The sequence below is a fragment of the Pogoniulus pusillus genome, chromosome 8 (assembly GCF_015220805.1).
Source record: "Pogoniulus pusillus isolate bPogPus1 chromosome 8, bPogPus1.pri, whole genome shotgun sequence".
NCBI classification, from domain to species: Eukaryota; Metazoa; Chordata; class Aves; order Piciformes; family Lybiidae; genus Pogoniulus; species Pogoniulus pusillus.
This window is the reverse complement of record NC_087271.1, coordinates 8,467,324-8,491,048: the sequence shown is the minus strand read 5'-3', so window position 1 is coordinate 8,491,048 and position 23,725 is coordinate 8,467,324. Positions and strand designations below refer to the sequence as shown.

Below are 23,725 nucleotides of genomic sequence, written 5' to 3'. Positions count from 1 at the left end.
ATAATAATAATAATAATAATAATAATAATAATACGATAGGACCAAGATGGGGTTTGTCTCCATCAGATCCTGAAAGAGAACCAGCACTCCAGAAAGGGTGCTTTTAATAATAATAATATTAATAATAATAATAATAATAATAATAATAATAATAATAATAATAATAATATAAACACCAAGATGATAGGACCAAGATGGGGTTTGTCTCCATCAGATCCTGAAAGAGAACCAGCACTCCAGAAAGGGTGCTTTAAATAATAATAATAATAATAATAATAATAATAATAATAATAATAATAATAATAATAATATAAACACCAAGATGATAGGACCAAGATGGGGTTTGTCTCCAAGGCAGCTCTCTTTTTCTGCACTGTGCTTAAAACTTTAGGAATTATGTTTAATGTGTAGGATAGAGAAGTGACGAAAGATGCGGGATTCACTAGAAGAGCGAGTGATTTTCCATGAAGCATCAGGATCTGGTACTCCAGCTAATGAGATGTAACGGTTTGTATTTTGTACGTCCAGGAAACAGGCCTCCCGTGGGAGCAAGCAGCACAGGTTTCGTTGTTCTCAGTGGAGACAAGATCAAGGCCGCAATAACCCTCTAGCCAATCTCTTGTTACTCCTCCGGTTGATGCCTGAATCTTCACTTGATTACATCGTGTGGCATCTATATACCCACAATATTTAACTTACAGATCACACTTTAAAGCGGTGGAAAGCGTAGGTGAAAGCATATGACAGCTCGAGTACTCAGGGATGGGTCTATTTTCAGCTTTTCCTTTTAAAAGTTTCTGTGGCTGTCCGAGACTCGCTTCTTTTGATGAACCTCCCCCTTTGGTACATCTCTAAGGAGACTTGTCAGGAGGCAAGGCTTTGGAGAAATAAAGTTTCAAATTATCAGAACCTATCTGCAGGCACCACTAAGAGACTGGGGTGATTTCGTCCTCCCTCTGCTCCTGGTGCTGTGCTGTACCCTCAGGTGAGCTATTTTTGGAGCTCCGGCATGCTTTTTGGGGTTTTTGTTTGTTTGGTTTTGGGTTTGTTGGGGTTTTTTTTGGTTGGCTTAGGGTTTCTTTTTTCCAGTTACACACAAAGCAACGAAGTTTAAGAACAAAAGATTGTTCTGGACAGTCAAACTGGAATGAGTTGGAAGGATACATTTAGGAAGTAGTTCCTTGGACACTAATTAGGACCAGTTGCTTGGGGTTGCCATTATTTTCCTTTTAGTCTGGACGGCACAATAGATCAAATGATTTATATATCATTAACAATTCTTGTTAGCCAGAAGCAGGGTTGGGCTTTTCCACAGTGATTACTGAGCAAGGCAGTAAAAACTTGGGTTATATCTTCTGCAGTGTCTGTATAAGCAAGTTGGCATGGAAGATCAGTTCAAAAAGATGCACTTTAACTCTTCTTTCTCCCTCTCTTTAAAATTTTTTTTAATGTACCGTGCATTAATGTATCTCATTTTGCAAGACTTGTACCAAACCCAGAGCCCATCAGTTCTTTGTGGCTTTCTCTACTGGAATACTGGCATTTGCTGCACCTGATCCTGGTTCCCACTGAATGAAATTTAACTGTAATAACCCCCAAACTTGTACGTGCGTTTTAGACTCCACACTATTGATCCCCTTCTCCCTTTCTTTCGCACTACAAGTAACGGGTTACAATCCTATGACACAATTAATTTCACTTTAAAAGAAACTAATTGGGCATATATAATCATCAAAATCCCATGGCTTTCTTTAAGGTTGCTTTCGCATGCTCCATGATGTCCAGGAATTTTTAGTGACTGGTACTCCCAGGAGTTTCGTCTGTTGGGAGGGAGAAGGAGGAACGACGTGGTGCTGTGTCGTGTGCTGTCGCGCCGTGTTGTGCTGTTGTGTTGCGGTGGTTCTGTGAGCACTGCTGAAGGCGGGCGTTGCTCCTAGCCGGCAGAGGCTGCTCCTCGGGGCGACCGCAACGCTCCCGCCGCGTTCCCGAGAAAATCCGCCCTCTGGCATGAGCCCATGTCCTCTGGCTGCTCCAGGTGATGCCCCCACGTCTTTGCGCACCGAGCTCAGGGATGCCGAAACACCACTGCGGCACCCGGGCCCTTCCCTTCCCCAGGGAGGCGGAAAAAATCGCCACGGATCTCCGGCCGCGGTTGCTTGCCCTCCTGGCCAGGGAGATGATCCTGCCGCCCTGAGGCAGGGCCCAAGGAGGCTCCCTGACACATTCATTACCGGATTAAATTCCCGGCACCGAGGTGGGGGATGGGAGAAAGAAAGGAACAACAAAATCGCCTGAGTTCCTGAATAATTTAAATTCTTTGTATTTGATTTGAACAGTGGTCTGTTTGGTGGCCAAGTTTGTAACAAGAATTCTATTTGCAAACATAATAGGAAGTGTAAAACACTCGACAGGTATTCCTGAGTATCCAGGAGGCATCGAGCACTCCTGTACGTTAGGGGCAACCTTTCCAAGAGCTCCCTTCGGCTTTGTTTCATTAATACTAAAAGTCCTTCTTTTTTTTTTTCCCTGCTAGAGACATTGATATCCAGGCTGGTGTATTTATTGTCTCGCACGACTTCTCACGCAGATCTTTATTAAGATTGAATGGCATTGAGATAATATGTCCTACCGTGGTGTCGGTGAATCGCTGCGCCCAGAAAATGCTAAACGAAGCCCAGGCCGAGGGAATATTCCTGAGATGCAGCTAATCTCCTCTCCCTGCTCCCCGCAGTGCACTCTGCCGGCGGGCGGGACTTGCAGGCCGTGGCCTTGGGTCCATGCCGATGCTACACAGCAGCTCGGAAATGGACCGTAGGTGGGAGTGTGTGAGGTTATTCGGAGAGGCTGTAGTAAATGGAAAGACATTCATTTTTTTCATATATGTACTTTCGAATGAAGCATCCATTTGCATTTATAAGGGAAACTGTTGTCAGTTGCTTGGTGTCCCGTTTTGATCCTTCCTTAGCTTTGGTTGAAAGACATGTCTTGAAGCCTCCTCCAAAAAGATGCCTATACAGGCTTCCAGATGCCAATATTTAGATCATTTGAACGTCAGCGCAGCCTTCTGGTAACAAAAAACATCCAAATTAATTTCGAGTTTGTATTAATATCCGTCAGATGGGAGAGGAGCACAGTTTAGAGATGGAGTCTGATTTCATTGTTTTAAGCAGCTGAGTCTGTATGAACATCTCTGGCAAGTCAAGAGGTTGAAGCTACATTGAACAAACTGAATCCAGCTATCTGAAGTGACTTGAAATAGCAGAGATAACAAACAGCGGCTTAACGTAGGAGGCTATTACTGCTGTTTAGATAGCTTCGCATGTGCTTGCAAATAGATAAAGAGGGGGGCAATCGCGGGGAGAGACAAGTATAAATGCATCTCAGAGCTGCGGGCTGAATTCAGCCCCACGGCCAGGTATCGCCAGTTCCATGCGCAGGAACCTAACATCTCTACTTCTCTCTGAAGGGCCACCAGCCACGGCTTCCCTCGCCGGCATGGTAGGGTCTTCCTCTCCCAGCTGCCTTACTAGGTGGGGGATTAGTAATGCAGGGTCCAGTTCTGTTGCCGCCGTGGCAGTAATAGTGAAGTGAAACATTAGTTAGGCGCAACGCAGCAGGTGGCTTACTATAAGCCTTATATTCCTCTTACTCCTGCTCCCATTAGAGCGTCTGTAACAAATATTTCAGGCGCTGTAGAGAGCAAGCAGAGGAGCGAGGAAGAGATCGGACCGCTCCCGTGCCCGCTGTGCCCTCCAGCCAGGCCAGGGCCCAGGTCGGCCCAGGCTGAGCTTCTGCCAGCGCCAAGGGCCCCGTCACGCTCTCTCAAAGTCAGAGCAACAGCAGGCGTGGTGATTGTAATAACACTAACAACTCTTTTTATGGTACCTTGGCGCAGACGGCGATTGCTGTCTCAGGAAGATTAAGAAGAGAGCAAGTCCCATGAAGGCACCTCTCTCCCTACATGGTCAGTCACTTCCCAGCTCAGACACAGACTGACGAGTTCAAGCTAATCCTGCCCGATGGCTGCTCCCTTCCTTGCCTAGATTGGAACTAAACTTCCCGGTCGCGAGGGACTTAATCAAAACCGTACTTTGAAAGTCCTCACTACGCAGACCATAGGAACGAGACGGACTTGCATGGTCTTGGAACTGGCAAAGCCCACGCTGAGTGCTCAGAGCTCATGGTCACCTGCCCCAAAACCACACCCGAAGTGAGATAGCTCGGCTTTTAAGTTATCTGCCAGAATTACTGTCCTCCCACCCACCCTCGGCCCTTTCCCGACACCTCTTTGGCTGGTTTCTCCCGGTGAGCTGCTGCTAGGTGGATGCGCTTTGTACTGCACCACCACGTTCACAGTGACTGTGGACCGAAGCCGCTGTCCCGCCACGGCGTCCCGGGCTCGCCTCGCCCTGCCCTGTCCGCGGGAGGGCGGCGCGGAGCTGCCGCGAAATCTCTCCCGCCGGCCAGGACGAAGCCCGGGAAGGTGAGAGCTGCTCCCTGAGCCATCATGTTGTTTATTACTCTGCTGTTGCCGGGCTCCCTCCCCGTCGCCAGCTGTTTGCCGTCAGAGTCGAGGCAGAGCGGGGCCCGGCCGCCCTGCCCCAGGGCGCACGGTCAGACTCCTGCACGCCGCTGCGCTCCTCGTCGGGGAGTAGAGCCCTGCCTCTTCCGCAAGCCTCTGGGTCTCTGCTCCCTGACAGATTTCTAGGAAGATTATTGGCATCCCGTGCTTTTTTTTTTTTTTTTTTTTTTTTTTTTTTTTTTTTTTTTTTTGTAGATTACCAAAACGGCCACAAAGCCCTGCAGGTCACACAGCTCCAGGGAGAAGAACTGAAACTGTCACAAGAGTCAAGAGAAACAGGCAAACAAAGCTAAAGCAAGAAGTTTTCTCATGTTCATGCTCCAGAAACATCTTCCTGGCCACAGGGTCCTCGCAGTAAACCCCTTCCCGGCAGAGCCGCTCCGCAGCAGCCGGCGAGAGGCGCGGCTGCAGTCCCCTCCGGATCCCGGCCGGGGGCTGGCTTCTGCTCGTCAGCCGGCTCGGTGCATTTCCCCCGGGAGGGACTCCCAGTATGAGAAATGTCTCCCGACCCTATATTGTCCTATTGTTTTGAGCCTGTGGATCAATTGTCATCAGTACTGTCACCTAAGAAGCAATGATTCCGATTCATCTTGGCATCTGATTTTATTCTAATGGGTTAAATTGGGTTCACTTTTACAATTATCCCAGGTTTGACTGAGTAGTATTGCATGACAACTCACAGTTTCATCGGGTTTGGCAAAGCGAGGTTGCTCCATGAATCCGTATATCATATCACATCAGATCAGGCTGAAGTTTGCTGTTTAGCGACTCCATTTGAGAGGCTTTTTTATGAAAGTGGGAAGGGTTGATGCAGTCCATGGCGGGTTCAGTGCGATGTGGGGGGGAAAAATGTGGAAAGATGGCAACAACACGGGTCTTGCTGCTCAGCTGTGAATAAGCACAAACCAAAAAAACCCGACATGATGGGGAAATGCTTAGCTCGCTACACTATTTTTAGCAACCTCTCAATCCTCGCTTTTTAAAATTTTCCTCATATGTTCTTTGCTTTATTAGTTTTATTTACAACCACCTCCCCATTAACACCTCACCTGATTACTGAGGAGCTGAGACAGCTAATCGAGAAAATCCAGCAAACCAGCCAAAACTGGGAGGTGGGCTTTATTTTTGCTTTCATTTGTTCTTCTTCTTTATTTATTTTGGTTTGGAAAACATTTCGAAGCAAACAGGGCATAAAAGGCAGGTATAAGTGTATGTTGGTGAGAGGTCAGAGGTGAGAAATTCACGTCAGTTCTGTATTAAAGGCTATGTAGGGGGGGTGTCGAGGGGGATAGAGAGAAGGGGGGGGGGTCAATCTTTCCACCAAGCAGCTTGTTTATTTTAATTAACATAGGGATCCTCTGCTAGGAACAAGGAACAACCTCCATCTACTGGCTAGATTATTGCGTCTCTTCTCCATCCAAAACCCGTCCCTCATCACTCATTAAGGAGGGAACAGTTTTGGAAGAAGCGTCTAAGGTCTCAAGGTAAGCTCGTGCATGAGTCTTTGCTAGCGATGCAGCTATTTAGACCTCACGGATGTCATTTGCGGGGCGTTTCTTTGGTGTGGTGCTTTTTTTAAAGCAAGACGGAATGGTCATTTCCCCAGGTGTATTCCCAGACAACATTTGGTACATCTGTGTTTTAATCTAGAAAAATAGCAGCCTGGGAAGACTGAGCCATTCATCTTATTAATATCAAAACCTCAAACAACAATAACAACAACAACAACAAAAGAGCCTGTGGGGTCGTCCTTCCTTTATTTATTTTCCCTTTTTTTCCCCCTTCCTTTCCTTCCCCCCCTCCCCTTATTTTTTTAATTTTCTTTCTTCCCCCTCCTCCTAATGAAATGGTTGCTTTCACCTGTCTTTGAATCTAGCTTGGAAGGGAATCTAGCCTGCTTCTGAAAAGCAGCGAAATAGGATCATTTCCAATGGCTTAATTACGACCGAAGTGCAAATACGTTTACGATTAATATCAGACAACTAAGGGGCTAACAATGATGAGGTCCTCGGTGGTGAGCAATTTCGTGTGAGATAATAATCTGTCTCTCCTGCTTTCTTTTGGATGTGCGATCTTTCGTTTGTGGTCAGACACAGAGCTTAGCTATGGAGACGTGTCTGGGATTACTATGCAAAGCACCTTTTTTTTTATCAGAAAAAAAACTCTTTAAGCAAATGAATACGTGTCTTAATTTACATGCTTTCAGATTACTGCGAGGTACAAGTACGGTGGAGGTTTGGGTTTTTTAATTCGATGGTGATTACGTTTAAAGATACTCTGCGCTTGTGCTGCTCTCCCCGCCAGCCCCGGCACAGTCGGGCTCTGGAGGGGCTGGGGTTACTCTGGGCTGCCGTGCATCGGCTTTCTCCATTGTAACACCGAAAGTTCGTCTGCGGTGCACTCGAGAGGAATCGAGGCAGGAGAAAGATGCTGATGGCAAAAGACGCAATTTCTGACACCGAAGAGGAATTTTAAACAATCTCGGGCTTTTTTAAAACACGCAGCTCGTTAAAAATGCTAAAAAAACCCAACAGCTATATTGGATGCCACCGCAGAGAGGTGTGATGATATTCAGATTTTTCTTCTTTGAGTCTAGATTGCTTGTACTAGCCGCGGACTTGACAAAGAGATGAGATTGATTATTAATAGCACTGTGCTACATCACAAGCTCGCAGAGGTAACATAGTGTTAAGATTTAAAACCAGACCTGCCTTTAGCACCAGACTCACAAGCAACAGGATCGCAAACCATTGCCGTTATTACTTTGGATTTCTGGGAATTATTAACTGGAAATGTCTTGAAAAGTTCGAGTACCTGCCGGAGACGGTGTGAAGTTTCCGTGCCCTTGAGGGACAGGAGGAGGCTGACCCGGCGCCATGCTCCTGCAGCCGGGGCAAACAGTCCTCATCTAGGATAGACTAAATCCAAACCACTTCTGCTTAAAGAGCTCCCTCTTCTCCCCAACGCCACCCCACCTCCCTCCTGAACACCCCCCTCCCTTTCTTCTAATTGTTGTTTGTCAATTATTAATTTGCATGTAGATCTTGTCCTAAATCCTCAGAACTAAACACAAGATCGTTCACGCTATAATAGGCTTTAAACTGTAGCCGGTGGCCAGGAAGAATAAGGGCTCTATAGCACAGCGGATCCTAGTGACCGCACACTGAAATCTGTTCAGGGCACATGCTAATTAAGGAGGTGGAAACGGCTTCAGCGAGCTCCGGGACAGCTCCGAGCCGGAGCTGCCGTCAAGGCGCGGGCAGCAGACTGGTTGGAGCAGTAGCGACGCTGAGCAGTGTTTTACCTGTGGGCACCTCAATGGCGATGTATTCCCCCCTCAGTCTCCTTAGCCTGAGGAGTCTGGGTATGGCCTTGCAGAGAGTAAAAGCCTGAGAGCGCCTGTCATGTTACTGGATATCGCACATAGATACCCTTCCCAAAATGCGGCGGCGAACGGAGATAAAAGCACACAGCGACGAGGAACTGCATTCAGAGGCGAAGTGTTAATGCAGATGGATTCATAAGGGATAAACTGGTAGATTTGGATTCTAGATTCCCTGTTGTGCTCTTTGTGAGCTTTTCTTTCCCATCCCCAAAGCAAACCAGCAAAAATCTATAAAGACCCTCGCGTTGTAGTGTCAACCTCTCGCTACCAGCCTGCCTCAGAGCAGCGGAGCTCCCATTCGCAGCGAGGAATGAGATCTCAGGAACATTGAAATAGATTTACCTTGATGTCCTACAGGCCTTTTGCAAACGGAGTAGTCACGTTTGATGCTAGCAACAAACTTTCAGTGTCCCTTTAGGTAAGAAGTGGTCTGCCAACATTAGGATGTTAATCAGAAAACGCCTTGGAAACCCCCGGCCTCCTTTACTGCAGCAGCAGGAGCTAGTAGCGTGTCCTTAACCGTACCTGATGGAGCAGAAAGAAAGGACCTTCTAATTAATTAAGTGTGCCCAACCGGAGGAGGTTTAGTCATTTCTGAGTTTTGTTATGAGTCTGCCCAATTAGTTCTAACGACGCCGTCGAGCTAAGGTAGAGATAGGCACTTAACGAGCAATATTTTTGGTGTCTTTGTTTTGGACAGATGCTTTGACACTGCACCTGCAGATAGTGTTTCAGTGGACCCGAGACAGTAAACGGCCAGACAAGCGGGAGGAGAGGGGAGCAGTGCCCACTCCCGGAGCTCCCGAGGCGGGGGGCGCAGCCGTATTGGGGAGGGCGTGATGTATCCTCACTTCAGGCCTCTGGAGGGATCTGGTCCTAGCGCCCCTCGATGGCTCCCCCCAAACCCTTCCTGTCTCTACTTCCCGGGGAAGCAAGGAATTTGAATGTCCTCAGCTTAAGCAGGGAAACAGGGGCGGCGGGGCGGAGGCGGCGGTGCTTCCGAGGGGCTCCACAGGGACGTCCTGGGGAGCGGGCGGGGGGGTTTCGGAGGGTGTCTCTGCCTGGCACACGCCGGGTGTCGTTGGCGACACGGACGGCGTGGGAAATGCAAGCCATTGCCAAGAGAGCAGATGCCACCCGAAACTGAGGCAAGAACTGTTACCCTTGGCAAAATATCTAGATGGGAATAAAGAAACATTTCGTTCAAACAAACAACAAAAAAACCCCACCAAACCCCACACCCCACCCCCAAACACACACACACCCCAAACCCCAAAACCAAACCAAAAAATACAACACCGAAAACCACATAACCAAACCAAAAAATACAACACCGAAACCCACAAAAACATCCCCCCCTTCCCGCAAACAAAACAAACCCAAACCCACCTATAAACAAAACAAACAACCAACCCACCCACCACACACACACACACACACACACACAAAACCAACCAAAAAACCCCAAACTCATCCCAACCAACCAACCAACCAAAGAAACCCTGAACGTGCCGCTAGAGTGGAAAGATTATTTTACAACTATCAGAAACACACTGGTCTTTTTGAGATATTTTTTTCCTCCTCTGGCAAAAGCACCCACCGCCATCACCCCGGAAAGGTCGAGGCAGGCCTATGGAAGCTGGTGTGAGCTGAGAGTGACCCCCACCTCCGGGACGCGGCCGCTCCTGCCTCCCCCAGGCTGCTTCGCAGAGCCCGGCACAGCCCTGTCAGCGGGCTGCGCAGCCCGTGGTGGATTGCAGGCTCCACTCCCCAGACGGGATTTGGGGTGAGAAAGAAGCAACTTCGCCCGTCCCCCGGCGCAGTCGGGGCACCGCGGAGGGCCGTCGGGAAGGAAGGAGTTCCGAGCAAACGGCTCCCGTATCCCGGACTGAATCACTTTGTTTATTCTTTCCTGATGGCTTGTTGTGCTAATTGACTTGTTTTCTCCAAGGAAAGCCTATCTCCCTCCTCCTTCCCCACACAGAGATCTTCCCCCCTTCTCTGCAGCAGAGACTACGGTTTGTAGAGGGACCTTCCGATTTTCAGGAAGATTCCCTTACCTCTTTGAATCTGAATGGGTTTTGTAGTTACTACTCTCTTATTAAAACACACACACACAATACACTGATTTCCATCCAAAAGAGCTAATTACATTACTTACAGTAAATAGCAGCCCTGCTGTCCAGGGTCTAGTGTGCCAACAGTGAAAAAAAAAAATCCGGTTTATTTCACTTGATTGACTTCATCTTTGTGTGAAATTTTGGTTTATGAGCTGTATTCTGGCACTCGGAATAGTGTAGCATCATTCAATCTGCAAATAACATTAATTTTAGCTACTTAGGGGGAAAGAGAAGGGCTGGAACTGGCTGCCTGGATCTTGGGTTACATGGAAGAGGTGACTCGAGGAGCCTCTAAGGATGTCTCTGGGATGCTTTGCAAAGGAAGTGGGGGCTGGGGTACTTCTTTCACGAGTCGCACTCGGGTTTGGTGTGGAGCGTCCCCCAGGGAGCGCAGAACTGCCGCCAGGAAGATCCTTCAGTAGGGATCGAGGTGTCAGGAAACAGCCGGCAGCTGTTCCAGGGAAACGCAAGGAAGAGTGGTGTGAAAAGTAAGTAGGAAAAAGGGAAAAGGCGGGGAGGGGGAAGCAAAGAGAGAGATTAGCCGGGAAGGAATGCATCGCCCCGTTTCCTGCACACAATGATCACATTCGATCCTCACCCGGAGAGCCGGCGAGGGGAGAGAGCCCCTAGGACGTTCCCGGACCGCTCCGCGCCCGCTCGCTCCTCCGGCTTCTAGGGCTAACCCCGCAGGCTGCCCGCGGAGGGTGCTGGAGATCCCGCTGCGGGTACTGGCGGAGTCCCACAGAGTTGATTTTCCCCTGCGGCAGCAGGGTGGGTAGAGCCCCGGTAAGAGCTCGTCCAGGCTGGGAGCTGGACGGGCGATGCCGTGCCCTGAGGCCTCCGAAGCCCACGCCCACCGTCCCTCCTTAACGGCCCCCTCCACGACTGCCCGGGTCCGGCCGCTCTGTCCCGCCTAGGTTGCCCCATAACAGCGCTTCTCCTCCCGCTTCCCTTCTCGCGGTGGAGCCAGCAACAGCGAAGCGGCCTGAGGGGCCGCGGAACGGCGCTTCTCCCGGTGTGAAGCGGCCCGGATAGGAGCTGGTCCCCCGGGCCATTCTGCCCCTCGCCAGGCGCCGTCGCCGCCAACTCCCGGGATTCTGTGTTTGGGGGAGGTAATAAACCCCACCCCACCCACAGCCCCGACTGTAATGTTTGTCACTGCTTGCCCATCACTAGGGGTTGAGAGGAGTATGACAGGTCTTTGTTGTCTGAATAAAAATCAGTGGCAGCTCAAGGGAGAGAACTCCTCCTACTAAATTATCAAAAATGGGCTGGCTTTAGTCTCTTAACAAATTGGACAGAGCTCCGGAAAGCAGCAGTCCCAAATCCAACCTACAGGCACTGGGAACTTTAAAGCAACCAGGGACTGCTGAAAATAGCACTTCTTTTTGCTTTCTTTGTATTCAAACCCATATCCTTTCCCGACCGATTCTACTGTCCCAAGCCCAAGTATTTCCAGTCAGGAGCCCCAGCTCTCCAGAACAGTAACAGATCCTTTAGCTAGCTTTTATTTTTAAAAAAAAATAATTATTATTACATTTTCTCCCCCTTGTTTGTTTTCTGCACATCTTCAGGAAGCCCTCGGTGCTTGTGCAAAGAGAAACTCCTATTGCAACGTCCCTCCCTGCGCTGTGCGCCTCGGTGTAAACATTTTGGATGATCTAAAGACTCTGGGGTCTGTATATGGAAATAGTGGGGTGCAGAGCAGAAGAAAACACTTGTCCTTTCCGTCCCCCAGCCATGCTTTTCCACGGGATCTCCGGAGGCCATATCCAAGGAATCATGGAGGAGATGGAGAGGCGATCCAAGACCGAGTCCCGCCTGGCCAAAGTGGGACAGATGAACGGCCGAGAAACGGTAAGAAAGGAGCTGGCACTTTTTGAAAGGGAATTCCTGAAAGCATGGACCCGCACCAGGACAGACCCTAGCTTTGGGGAAGAGAAAGGCTCTGCTTCCCTTTGCCCTTTCCCTGTCACCCCTTGCTTGTAGAAAACCTTTCGAGATTCCCTGTAAACCTACTTATAACGTTCGGTGCTGTGCTAGTCAGCTTCAGTTATGTATTTGTCTAACTGCTGTCGTTGCGTGTGCTCTCCGGAGTGACTGGTGGGAGCAGTATTTTAAATCCTAACAGGGACGGGGTTTCAGTCCTTAACAGCAAAGCCGCCTTTTGCTCCGGCTCGGCTCTCTGCAGCCGCTCTGTCCCATCCGAGCAGGGCTGCAGCTGAAGTTTCTGAGGTGTACTTTACTTTTGCTTCCCCCCTCAACCCCAGCTCCTGGCACCTCCTAAATTAAACCGCAAGCCACGATCGCTCACTTTTTGTAACCATTTTTGGTCTGAAGTATGGGTTTGATACAAAGAGGCACCACTCTCTCAAAATGATATGCCCGCCGACTACTTAGTTTAGCACTAACATCTCCTCTTTTCTTAGTCAAAGGACCAAAGTCTGCATAAATATGCTAAGAGATGGCGGAGAAATTGAGTGTCACGCTGTGTTCTATGCAAAGCGAGATCTCCTTTCTCCAACTCGTAGGGCTTCCGCCGATCGCACACAAGGCTCTGCACACAAAGTAACGGCCTGGAAAACTGTTCTAAGGCTTTGAGACGAAGGGTCCTTCCTCCCTTCTCTTAAATAAACTCCCGCTTTGTTGTGTGAGGATTTGCAATGTAAATTCAATTCGCCTTTTCAGTTGCTAGGGGAAAAAAAAATAAAGAGGGCGAGGAACACAACTTCAGATTGTAAAGTTAATACGGAGCTGCCACTTTAAAATCGTTGAGACTTTAGAAAAAGACGTTCGGGTTTCTCCTCCTCCCCCACCCCGACCCCGTCCCTCCGTTAGTTATCAGCAAGAGCTGCCCCAAGTTTCACGGCAGAGCTTTTGTCTCCGCAGTCCCTCCGTCTCCCTTTGTCCCGAGCGACACCCCTCGTGGGGAGCAGATTAACGGGAACTCGCGGAAGTTTGCTGATGAAAAGATGCTAGTTTCAGCTGAAACCAGCCTTTCTCACCTTTCTGTCCACACCCCTGGCCGGAGTGGTGAGCATTTGTGCTTACTGCGTTTTACACAATTCACCTGTCCCCTTCCTCTTAGGTCTGCTTTAAGTGGCCTGGTTTTCTTTAGAGAAGAAGCGTGTGGTTTAAGCACGTGTGAAAAAAAAACCCTGCGAAATCGGTGCATGCCTGCACCATCTGCCATAAACTTTTGATGCAGCAAGTGTGTTTTAAATGCACTTTAAAATGCCATTCCGTGGAGGGCTCTAAGATCACAGCTCCAAAGTAAGAGGGAAGCTACAAACTTTAGCTTCGGGACCTCAGAAAAGCACGGGCTCTGCTTTTCTTATTGAGGCCTAATCAATTGCCTTAGCATATTGAAATTACATTAGATCTTAGGAGAGGCTTAATGGGATAAACACGAAGGCTGAGTCGCGGTAATTATTTTCTTAGCGGTGATGGTCCCGGTTAGCCCTCAAACTTCCCTGCGGAAGCAAAGTTTGGTCCTAGAGAGCAGCCTCTTTGTATAAGCCCTGGGCCCCTGTGCAAGGACCCCGTCCCTCAGCCTGCGCTGCCTGCCTGTCTTTCTCTCCCTGTCTCATCCCCTTGTGGTGTGGTTGTTTTGCAGAACATGCCCCCAATGAGCCCCGAGAAGCCTGCTTTGTGTGCTGGTTGTGGAGGGAAGATCTCAGACAGATATTACCTGCTGGCTGTTGACAAACAATGGCACCTCAGGTGTCTTAAATGCTGTGAATGTAAACTGGCTTTGGAGTCAGAACTCACCTGCTTTGCCAAGGACGGCAGTATTTACTGCAAGGAGGATTACTACAGGTACAGCTATCAGTCCCCATGGGTTCGAAAGCATACCCTCTAACAAGGCATCATGAACCGAAACACTCTTTTCTCTACAAGGGCTTTCAGAGGTAGCTTTTAGCAGTCAGCGATTCCTTAACCCCGTAAACATGTCCTCTCCGCAAAGTCTCTCACGTTTAAGAACTGAACGGATCGTCAGGGGACACGCCGACTGAGCATGTGTGGCAGTACGCAACTAGGCAAAGGGGAAGACCGCGGGTCTTTCGCTGCTCTCTGGTTTTCCTCCTTAAGGAGCAGTGTAAGACTTAGCAGAAGATTCTTTCCCTTCGTAGTTTGGCGGGTCGGGAGCTGTCTCCGAGGCTGAGGCGGCTAGCAGCAGTGGGGCCCGCGCCGCACGGAAGCCCACCGCTCGGTGCCCAGCCCCGCGGTTCTCCCGCGTTGGAGGCCGGGCAGCCGGGCGCCGGAACGGGCACTGCCACTCTCTGCGCGTCTCGAGGTTCAGCTCCCCGCAGCCGTTTCGTCTTTACACGGCAGTAGGGCTACTCTCCCCCAGCCAGCCTTCTTTCAGACGCACGGGCAGCGGGAAGGCTTTTGCAAAGGTCCTAAGCGAACAACTCAGCTTGGAACCTCAGCCTCGGTTCCCCGGTAGCGCTTCCGGCAGCCCGAGCATCGATGCCCGGCAGGCTAGGGGCCGCAGCCGGCAGCAAAGGGCGTTCGGGGGTCGGGGAAGGCGCGACCCTAAGGGGATAGCTCCCTGCCGACCTCCCGTGGCCGTGAGGGAAGACGGGCAGCACTGAGGAAAGGCCTGCCTTTCCCTTCTTAGTTGATGCCCACTCTTTTGTTTCTTTCAGAAGGTTCTCCGTGCAGAGATGTGCCCGCTGCCACCTTGGGATCTCAGCCTCTGAAATGGTCATGAGAGCCAGGGAGTCGGTTTATCACCTGAGCTGCTTCACCTGCACCACCTGCAACAAGACTCTGACCACAGGAGATCACTTTGGCATGAAGGACAACCTGGTTTACTGCAGGGCCCACTTTGAATCCCTTTTGCAAGGAGAATATACTCCTCAGCTGAGCTACACTGAGCTGGCTGCCAAGAGCGGAGGGCTGGCTCTGCCTTACTTCAACGGCACTGGCACGGTCCAGAAGGGGAGGCCCAGGAAACGAAAAAGCCCTGCCTTGGGAGTGGACATCGTCAACTACAACTCAGGTGGGAAACGCACACCAAACAACCCCCAGCTCCTCCAAAAAGAACGTTCTTGGGCTTCCTTTCAGCTAGGCAGCGCGTGAGTAACTCAGCCAGGCCAAATCTTGCTTAATCATTGGAAAATCAAACAAACAGCCCTCTGAGGGTTGGAGAGTTTGCAGGAAAGCTAACAGCAGCCCTCCTCAAAGGCTGTCTTCGTCTATTAACATCAAACACCCAAACTTAGCCACTTCCCAGGGTAAAAAAAAAAACCAAAAACAACCCAACAAAAAAAAACCCCACCCCAAACCAACCAACAAACAACAACAAAAGCCCACAAAAACCCAAAATCCCCCAAACACAAGAAGAAAATAAAAAGGAAAAAAACCATCCCAAACTCAAAGTGTTCTTTCTCTACGGGAACACCAGAGATGCTGGTATCATTAATTGTAGTTTATTAGCAAAAAGCATTTAATCTGTTAGATCTCAAAATAGGAATGACAGAACAGATTGGGGGCAAAAAATACAACAGAAGTTATAATATATAGCTCCTACAATGCCAATGCAGTATGCACAGAACTCGATATAGATATTCGATTTATAGTAGTTAATTCTTCAGGCTAAATAACTCTGTTTTACTGGCACATAAACTATTAAACTGTACAGGAGGCCAACGAGTAAACGTTCTTGCCTGTCACCAAGCCCTAACAAATGTAATTAAGGGGAAGAGTTTCTGCAAGTGTTACTTCTAATTAAATTTCTTCCCTAATTCCAGTCACTTCAGTAGCCAAACTGTGCTTAAACGCAGTGTTAAGAGACAGAGGTAAAGGAGTTTCAGGTATGATCAAGCAGTTTAAATGGCATTTCATTAGATGGAAGACCAAAGCAGTAAAGGAACATTTGAATTAACTGGTTATCGACTCCAAAATTTCTCTAGCGAAATTTAAGCTCCCTGTGGACGGTCATGAGAAAAGAGTGCCGGCAGTAAGAGTAGTGCAAGGTGTTTCGTTGTGAAAAAGGGTGGCCGTTCCGTCCGGGGCAGGGAGCAGAGGCTCCGGCCCCAGGGCTGCCGCCTGGGGATGGCGGGAGCTCTGGCCTTGCGGGAGCCGGGAGAGGGGTCACAGCCTGCACTTCTAACAAACGTAGGTCGGTAACAGCGCAGTGTTTTCAGCCTGGAGCACTCCCCTCCACCCAAGTTCAACCCCCCGCCTCTGAGATCCATAAGCAACTCTCCGCCACTTTCCCCTCCGCCCCCCCCCCCCCCCCCCCCAAGCCCCCTCTATCCCTCCCCCGGCACCTCCTTCGGGGATGCTTGTGAAACAGGCTTTAGCTGGGAACTGGGTAGCTGTGCGAGGCTATTTCATCTCCTCTGATGCGTAGACCTTGGAGCCAGGGTAATCACTGTGCTAATTGTTCCTTGTTAATTGAAGATGACATTGGAATCCCTGGCTACGGAGCGGTTTCCAATCAACCCTGAAAGCTGCGAAAGAAAAGGGAACCTGTAGCGCAGCCAGGATTCATTCAGTCCCGGTTTCCAGCAGTGGATTCCCGTATGCCCGCCCCTCTGTCCGTGCTGTCCCTGATCAGTTTATCGTCACCCTAGTCCACTGCATCACTTAATGGAAAAATTTATAGGGACAATTTATTGTTAGAATTAGGACCAGAAATTAGGGAAGGACGAAAAGTTGTGAATATGATAAAACATTCCTTGAGCTTCATGTCAGGACTCAACAGAGACATTATTTGTGAAACTCGTCACAGTCTCTGTGTGCTACTCTTAAAAATCTCTTTCTTTACCGAGATGGTAAAATGTATCACTGAGTCCAAATGAGATTAAAAAGGTCTGTGAAAATACAGCTCATTGCTTTGGGGGACCGCAGAGTTCTCTGGGCAAAGAAGATTAAAAAACCCCTAAACAACAAACGCTCGACTCTCATGTTTCAAGCTGAGGCTAGATGGTGGAAGAATTTAATTTGTTAAGGCATCTATCTATCTATCTATCTATCTATCTATCTATCTATCTATCTATCTATCTATCTATCTATCTATCTATCTATCTATCGTTATCTAGTTGTGTCCAGGGTTGACACGTGGGCTTGAGAAAATGCAGTTTGCAGCCAAACTGTGCATGCGGTGCAAACGACTCCAACCCGTTGACCCACTGAGCTCCAGATTCAGGGGGAATAAAAGACATTTCTGACAGTTAAGGAACTAGTTGCCGTAGATGAAATCAGTCCTCAAAAGGAAAAAACTCCAAACCTCTAAATGATTGGTAGCCACTTTCCTACACTCGTGTTTTCGTTCCCTGCCCTGTCTTTCAGTAACGTCTCCTGTTCATAGCTCTCTACAAAAGGCACTCAGCCCACAGCAGATGCAATGTTCAACCCGCGGGAGCGGCGGGACGCAGGTGGGCTCTGGAGAGCGACCCTGTAACCTGCTCCTCAGCCCGCGCCGGGCCCTTCTCCCTGGCACCGGCTGCGGCTCCGAGCACTGCCTGCGGTCCGTGTTGCCCTTCCTACATGGGCCCAGCGCGGCCCGCCACCGCGGCTTGGACCGCGGGGCTGTTGGCGCGATTCTCCCTCCCCTGTTCTGGTTCCCTGGGGGTCTTCCCGGCTTGCACAGGAGAGCCGAGGGGAAAGGCGCAACCCTGACCTTGCCCGTCGCTCATCTGCGCTAAAGTACACCGGAGCCGGAGGACAGCCTCCGCCTCTGAGCATACAGCTCCTGAGTTACAGCACAAGTTTACTCGTTTTCTCCTGTCACGCAGCGTTTGCTAAGAACGGAGAATTTAACTTTCCCAGTAAACCAAAGCTATATCCCACCGAAAAAGTCATACTCTAGGTATTGACATGGCAAGCCATCAAGGAAAACAAATCTGACCTTTAAAACCAAAACAATGCACTAACTCTGATTAAGCTAAAGACCTCACCAGCTAAGTATAAACCCAGGCATGTTCTTAAGCGACCCAGCAGTACCCGGCTCAGATTGTGCTGTAGGGGAGCTGAGTACAGGGCCAGAATGGAAAATCAGATTCTGTTCTCAGATCTGAAACAGCTTTCTTATTCTGTATTTTGTTTAGTAGTTTAATTTCTGCTTCTCAGCTTCTCGGCTGTAAAGTGGAAACACAACAATAAATAACTCAAAATGTTATGAGCTAAAAGCCATTCGTATTTGCGAGCTGTCTGGAATTAATGTGAAAAATGGAAGAAACTATTCAGAAGTACTTAAAACATTCAAGGCTTTCTCTATATTGCCTCTTATATCATAGAATTAATATGTATTCTGAGTGAAACTATGTTGACTTACAACCCACAGGATGTAGAAATGAGATGGTGAAGAAGATTTCCCTAGGAAAATATTTTAAACAGCTGTTGCTCAAAGAGCTGTTTACACTATTTCATTATATATATGTGTGTGTATGTGTGAAAAGCTATGCAGTTGAAGAATTTTTGGCAATAAAAAGCAAACTGTTCTAGCTTTTTCTAAAGCAAAATTAAATAACCCCTCAATCCTGCTTAAAAAAAAAAAAAGAGCAAGACTCTCTTGCCTTATTTTTGGTTTTATTATTTTTTTGCCTCCTCTTAATCTCCAGGCAATAGCATAAACCCCCACTCTACGAGGTAGCTAAACCACATAAAGTTGTTTCAGTCACATATAATGGAAAGTGAGCTAATCATTGTATAAACTAGGATTGTCTGAGGATGCTTGAAGCCCTCTTCCCATTTTCTCTTGAAAATAAAAGCCAAAATAAAGTAGATTACAGACAAAAAAGTGGACCACATAAATAGAGACAATAAGCAGGACAGAGGAGCCCAAAGAAATTCGTATTTGCTTCTGTAAACCCAAGCAACCCAAGGAAAACAACACAAACAGCTTGAAACTCTCTGAAGTAAAACCTGGGGACCGAATTCTGGTGCTCTGACTTATGTCAGCTTGTAAGATACAGCCCACATAGTTCGACTGAAGACAGCGTGATTGCTTGTGGAAATAAGTAGTAAATACAATCTAAATCTGGTCTGAAATTGTTTTTAAGGCAACTTTCAACTCCTGGTATTTTCAGAAGTGTCAGTTTACTTTGTTTGAAAGTGCAGATATACTTCTCACCAAGACTAGAATCAGGTCTAGCTATAATTAAATATTCACCCGTTTTCTGTCAGAGCGTTGTCTCACCAGCATCTGTTCATGTTGACTTAGAATTCAAAAGAGAGAAAACACCTTCAAGAAGATTTTTATCTTCTCCTGGTTTCAAGTTGCTTTGCCTCTGCTTTTAGCACTGTCAACATCAGTCTGTCTGCATTGTGTGCTTTCCATCTTTCCTCTCTCTCTATTTTTTGTTTTGTTTTGTTTTGTTTTGTTTTGGACTGGGTATCAACTAGATAGGGTAAATAATCCTGTAACTATTGGAAAGCAGTGCAAAAATTCAAATGAGCAATTAATGAAATTTGGTCTGGTTTGCAGACATTCTGGAATGTTTTTAATTAGCTGTTATTTAATTAATATTCCCTGCCATGATGACACCATTAATTTTCTCCTGGGTGATTGAGCTATCTTTATAAAATGTCATCCTGTGTATTGGTAACCCACTTGCCTTTTTTTTCTTTGAATCTAAAAAGAAATATATCGATGTCTTTCTTACTTAATTTTGCTAATAGTGTCATTTCCTCAATAATGACACTACGGGCAAAGATGCTATGGCCCCCAAACAGTTGCAAGTCTTGTGTACAATTCACACCCATGAGAGTGTAATCTGATACAAAGTAATCTGGTGTAAATACTTGGTAAATTTTGAATCCAGGAAACTTTTAAAGTTCAGAGCTGTTAGTTGTTGCTTATAGAAATGCCCTAAATCATCACGAAGTAAGAGCTATTAACTGATTGGGATTGAGATCGAGGGACTGAACCAAGCCTTGATGCAATTGCTTTCTAGAGATGTTTTAAAGACAGAGGTCTTTCAGTAGTTCATATAAAGTCCCAAGCAAAGTCCAAAAGTATTAATTTTATCAGCATAAACATCCAGATTTTATGTGTTCTTGATGAACTGTCTGAACAAACTTTACTGCTGTACATCTCTTTGTACACGTGCTTGTGATTTGGGGGAAAAGCTCACAAACGTTCAAAATGCTTTTTGACTTTTCTTCTTCTCTCAAGCTAAGAGTGTTCGAAGAATGAAATTTCAAAATCTGAATGAGATTTCAAATGACTCTTTGAATGCTCAAAGCAAAACATGGAAGAGGCTTGTTTGAAAACAAACACCAAAGGAGAGAACTTTCTAAGTCTGCACTTAGTAGATACAGGCCCAGGGGACAGCATGTTTTCATAATAGGAAAATTTCATCTTATGGATCTTTCCTGCCTCATTCAGTTACTACATCTGTACTTATCCTTGCACTGTCTTGTTCATTCTTTTCTTCCTTCCTACCTGCCTGCCTTCCTGTCTTCCCTGCCTTCCTTCTCTCCTTCCTAACAGTACATGATTCAAGATTTTGCCTAGATTCATTTATCCATGACACCTGGCCACCAATGCTTTGTTTCAATTTTTGATCAAACAGGTTGTAATGAGAATGAGGCAGATCACCTGGACAGAGACCAGCAGCCTTATCCCCCATCCCAGAAGACAAAGCGTATGCGCACCTCCTTCAAACACCACCAGCTTCGTACTATGAAGTCCTACTTTGCTATCAACCACAACCCAGATGCCAAGGACCTCAAGCAGCTTGCCCAGAAAACAGGCCTGACCAAGAGAGTTCTGCAGGTAAGAAGCCACATTACAGGCTTGACAGAATTTTCCCGTACCCCTGCCAGTCAACAGCATTTCCCTTGTGTGTAATGTTAGCAGTATATGTAGAAGTACTGTTGCTGGGGTTGTCCCTAGTGGGTATGCAGAGGGGTATGCTATTACATGGCAGGAGGACTGAATGTGTGCCTTACCACCCTAAGGCAGCCAAATACTAAACTATGATTTGTAATTAGTTTCATCCTCAACAAGAGGAAACCATCTGCAGAATCTGCCAACCCAGGAGATAGCCTGAGATATATACTCTGTCTGTGGTTACCTTATTAAGAGTAGAGGTAGCAAATCTACTAGTTCTATACAGACTGGGTGAAGCCTTTAGGCTCCCCTGAAATAGTTGATGTGGCCCCCAAGTAAGCATTTTCCCCAATATGTAGGAAGCAAATTTTGACCAATATGACCAGCCAGCTTCCTCTCTTAATACCTGGCATTATCCTCAAGGGCCTATACAGTAAACAGTCACTTCCTTGTGAAGGACAGCCTAGCAAATTACATTTAAAAAAATGCCTGTATAGTGTGTGCTATCTCAGTGAACACAAAGTTAAAGCAAGGTGTGTATGATATGCAAAGTACCAGAAAGTGCAGTGATCAAGGTAGCAGGAAAATCTATTTGCAGCAATTCCTTGTCCATGTTACATGTCAGCTAAAGAATTTTCAGTCAACCTTACAGAACAGAAAGACTAGGTGACCCATATTAACAACTTGTATGACAGGCACAGTGTAATTACCCCTCCTTCCTCTCTTAAAATGATCAAGGCAAATTTTCAGCCTTGGGAAAAAAAATCTGCTCATTCACCCTTTGCCTCAACCTTTATCTTGACCCCAGCCCTGCCCAGCCCAAGAATACACTACATGGCCATCAACAATGTTGCTTTCTTTAAGTGAGTGAGCGAGCAGATTTTTTAAGGCTGCTCTTCGAGGTCTGAACACTGGGCTGCAATGTTCTAGTGAGCTCTTGTAGCACCGGGCCTTGCTCACAGGGTCCCACCTGAGAAAGAGTATCACCAGTAGCAAATGCAGCCATAGAGTGATTTAGGAGATTTACCACACAAAACCAGACATCAGGAAAAAAAAATGACTTAAAAGCAACAACAAAGACAGAGATAAGCAAAGTAAAGCAAACATCGGTAAAGAAATCAATTGGGATTGGTTTGCAGGTTTGGTTTCAAAACGCAAGAGCCAAATTCAGAAGGAACCTTTTGCGGCAGGAGAATGGGGGTGTCGATAAAGCTGATGGCACCTCACTACCGGCACCGCCCTCAGCAGACAGCGGCGCACTCACTCCACCCGGCACTGCGACCACTTTAACAGACCTGACCAATCCCACTATCACTGTAGTGACATCAGTGACCTCTAACTTGGACAGCCACGAATCCGGGAGCCCCTCACAAACTACCTTAACGAACCTTTTCTAACATTTCAGGTTTTTGGTTTTTTTTTTTTTGGGTTTTGGGTTTGTTTTGTTTCGTTTTTTTAATTTCTTACTCTTCTTCTTTATTATTATTATAATTATTATTTTAAAGCTTTTTTTTTTTAAAGAAAAATTAAAAAAAAAAAAAAAGAAAAAAAACCACAACCAACAGCAACCCCACAAAATTATTTGGGAAAATAAACAGCTCAATGTGTAGCATCTGCAGCCACTTGGCAAATGAGTTTGAAGTAATATGTCGCTATAATAAATTAACATTTATAGTTATTAAATTGTACTCCATTTTTTAAGCATTAATCAAATAATTGAAGGGAAGGTTATGATTCATTCTAATAAGTGCCTCTTAAAATTGTATGTTACTTATTTCCACAACTTTGAAAAAAATAACTACTGCCACCAAAAAAAAACCCAAAACCAACAACCCACCCTCTTTCCTTGGAAACTACATAAAAATCAGTTTAATTACAGCAAGCAGAGCACTGCTTCAGGATTGTGTCTTCACTTCACATTTAAATGGCCCACTTTGGAGTTTATTTTAGAACAAAAAAAAGTTTTGTATGATGTATTTTTTAAATGGTGAAAAGTTAGTACAAAATGAAGTTTACTAATCATCACATTAGTCAGACTGGAAGTGCCAGCGATTTTTCCTGATGCACTGGTCACAAACCTGATCCTCCTTGAGAACTGGGGAATCTCCTTGGGATAGCTAAAGACTTTTATGCCAGTTCTTCACCCAGCTGGGACTTTCCTGGCCACCATTGAAAGCTGTACCTGGATGGATGGCTTGGAGAGAGACATCCAGTGAGGAGAGTGCATGTGGGTGAGGACGGCAGGATCAAGCTATTGGTCTCCAGATTTCTGTCTTGTATATTATTAAGGAGGCAAGATACAGAAAAGACCTGCCAGAATGAGCTCAATCCTATAATGATATCGTTAAAATAATAACAATAACTCAAGTGAGGAGTCCTACTGATCTGAGACATCTCATAAGGAGAGGTTTTTTATTTTTGTCTTTTTTTTCTCTTTTCTTTCATTTTTTTTTTGGTTTGTTCCCTACCTCCCCCTCCAAAAGAGAGTGGTTCATTATGTGACCTTGGTGCTGTAGCATTAAAGCAATCAGAAAGTTGCCCAGCTACCTTAGTGAGCACAAAAATAACTTCCAAAAAGTTGTATACATGTGTACTGTGAAAAGAAGTTTTTGACAAATGGTACTTTTTTTTTTCAATGAACATGGAAATAAGCAAAATATAATTTCTTAAGATGTTTAAGGGAAATTATTTCAGTACAATTTACTCATTACTATTTTGAATTTCATTTAGACATTTCCTGTGATTGTATCAGACACTTTAACACGTGGACTTCAACTCTTTAGTTCCTTAATCTCTGTAACACATGCTTTAAAAACTTTGTATAAGAGGGGAAAAAAAATATTAGC

The 23,725-nt window shown here is 46.6% G+C and overlaps 1 protein-coding gene and 1 long non-coding RNA gene across 2 annotated transcripts; one reads left to right on the top strand and one right to left on the bottom strand.

The window, feature by feature from the left end:
• Window positions 1-10,353: 10,353 nt before the first annotated feature.
• Window positions 10,354-22,276, top strand: LHX9 (LIM homeobox 9). The gene is given in 7 exon segments (XM_064147136.1): window positions 10,354-10,468; window positions 10,471-10,575; window positions 11,826-11,944; window positions 13,704-13,906; window positions 14,740-15,095; window positions 20,620-20,822; window positions 22,019-22,276. Coding segments are annotated over 7 exon segments (1,359 nt in total).
• On the bottom strand, window positions 12,215-13,722 carry LOC135177325 (uncharacterized). The gene is made up of 2 exons (XR_010303036.1): window positions 13,093-13,722; window positions 12,215-12,778 (listed from the first exon to the last, which is right to left on the bottom strand). It is a non-coding gene; the product is annotated as an uncharacterized LOC135177325 (long non-coding RNA).
• Window positions 22,277-23,725: the final 1,449 nt, after the last annotated feature.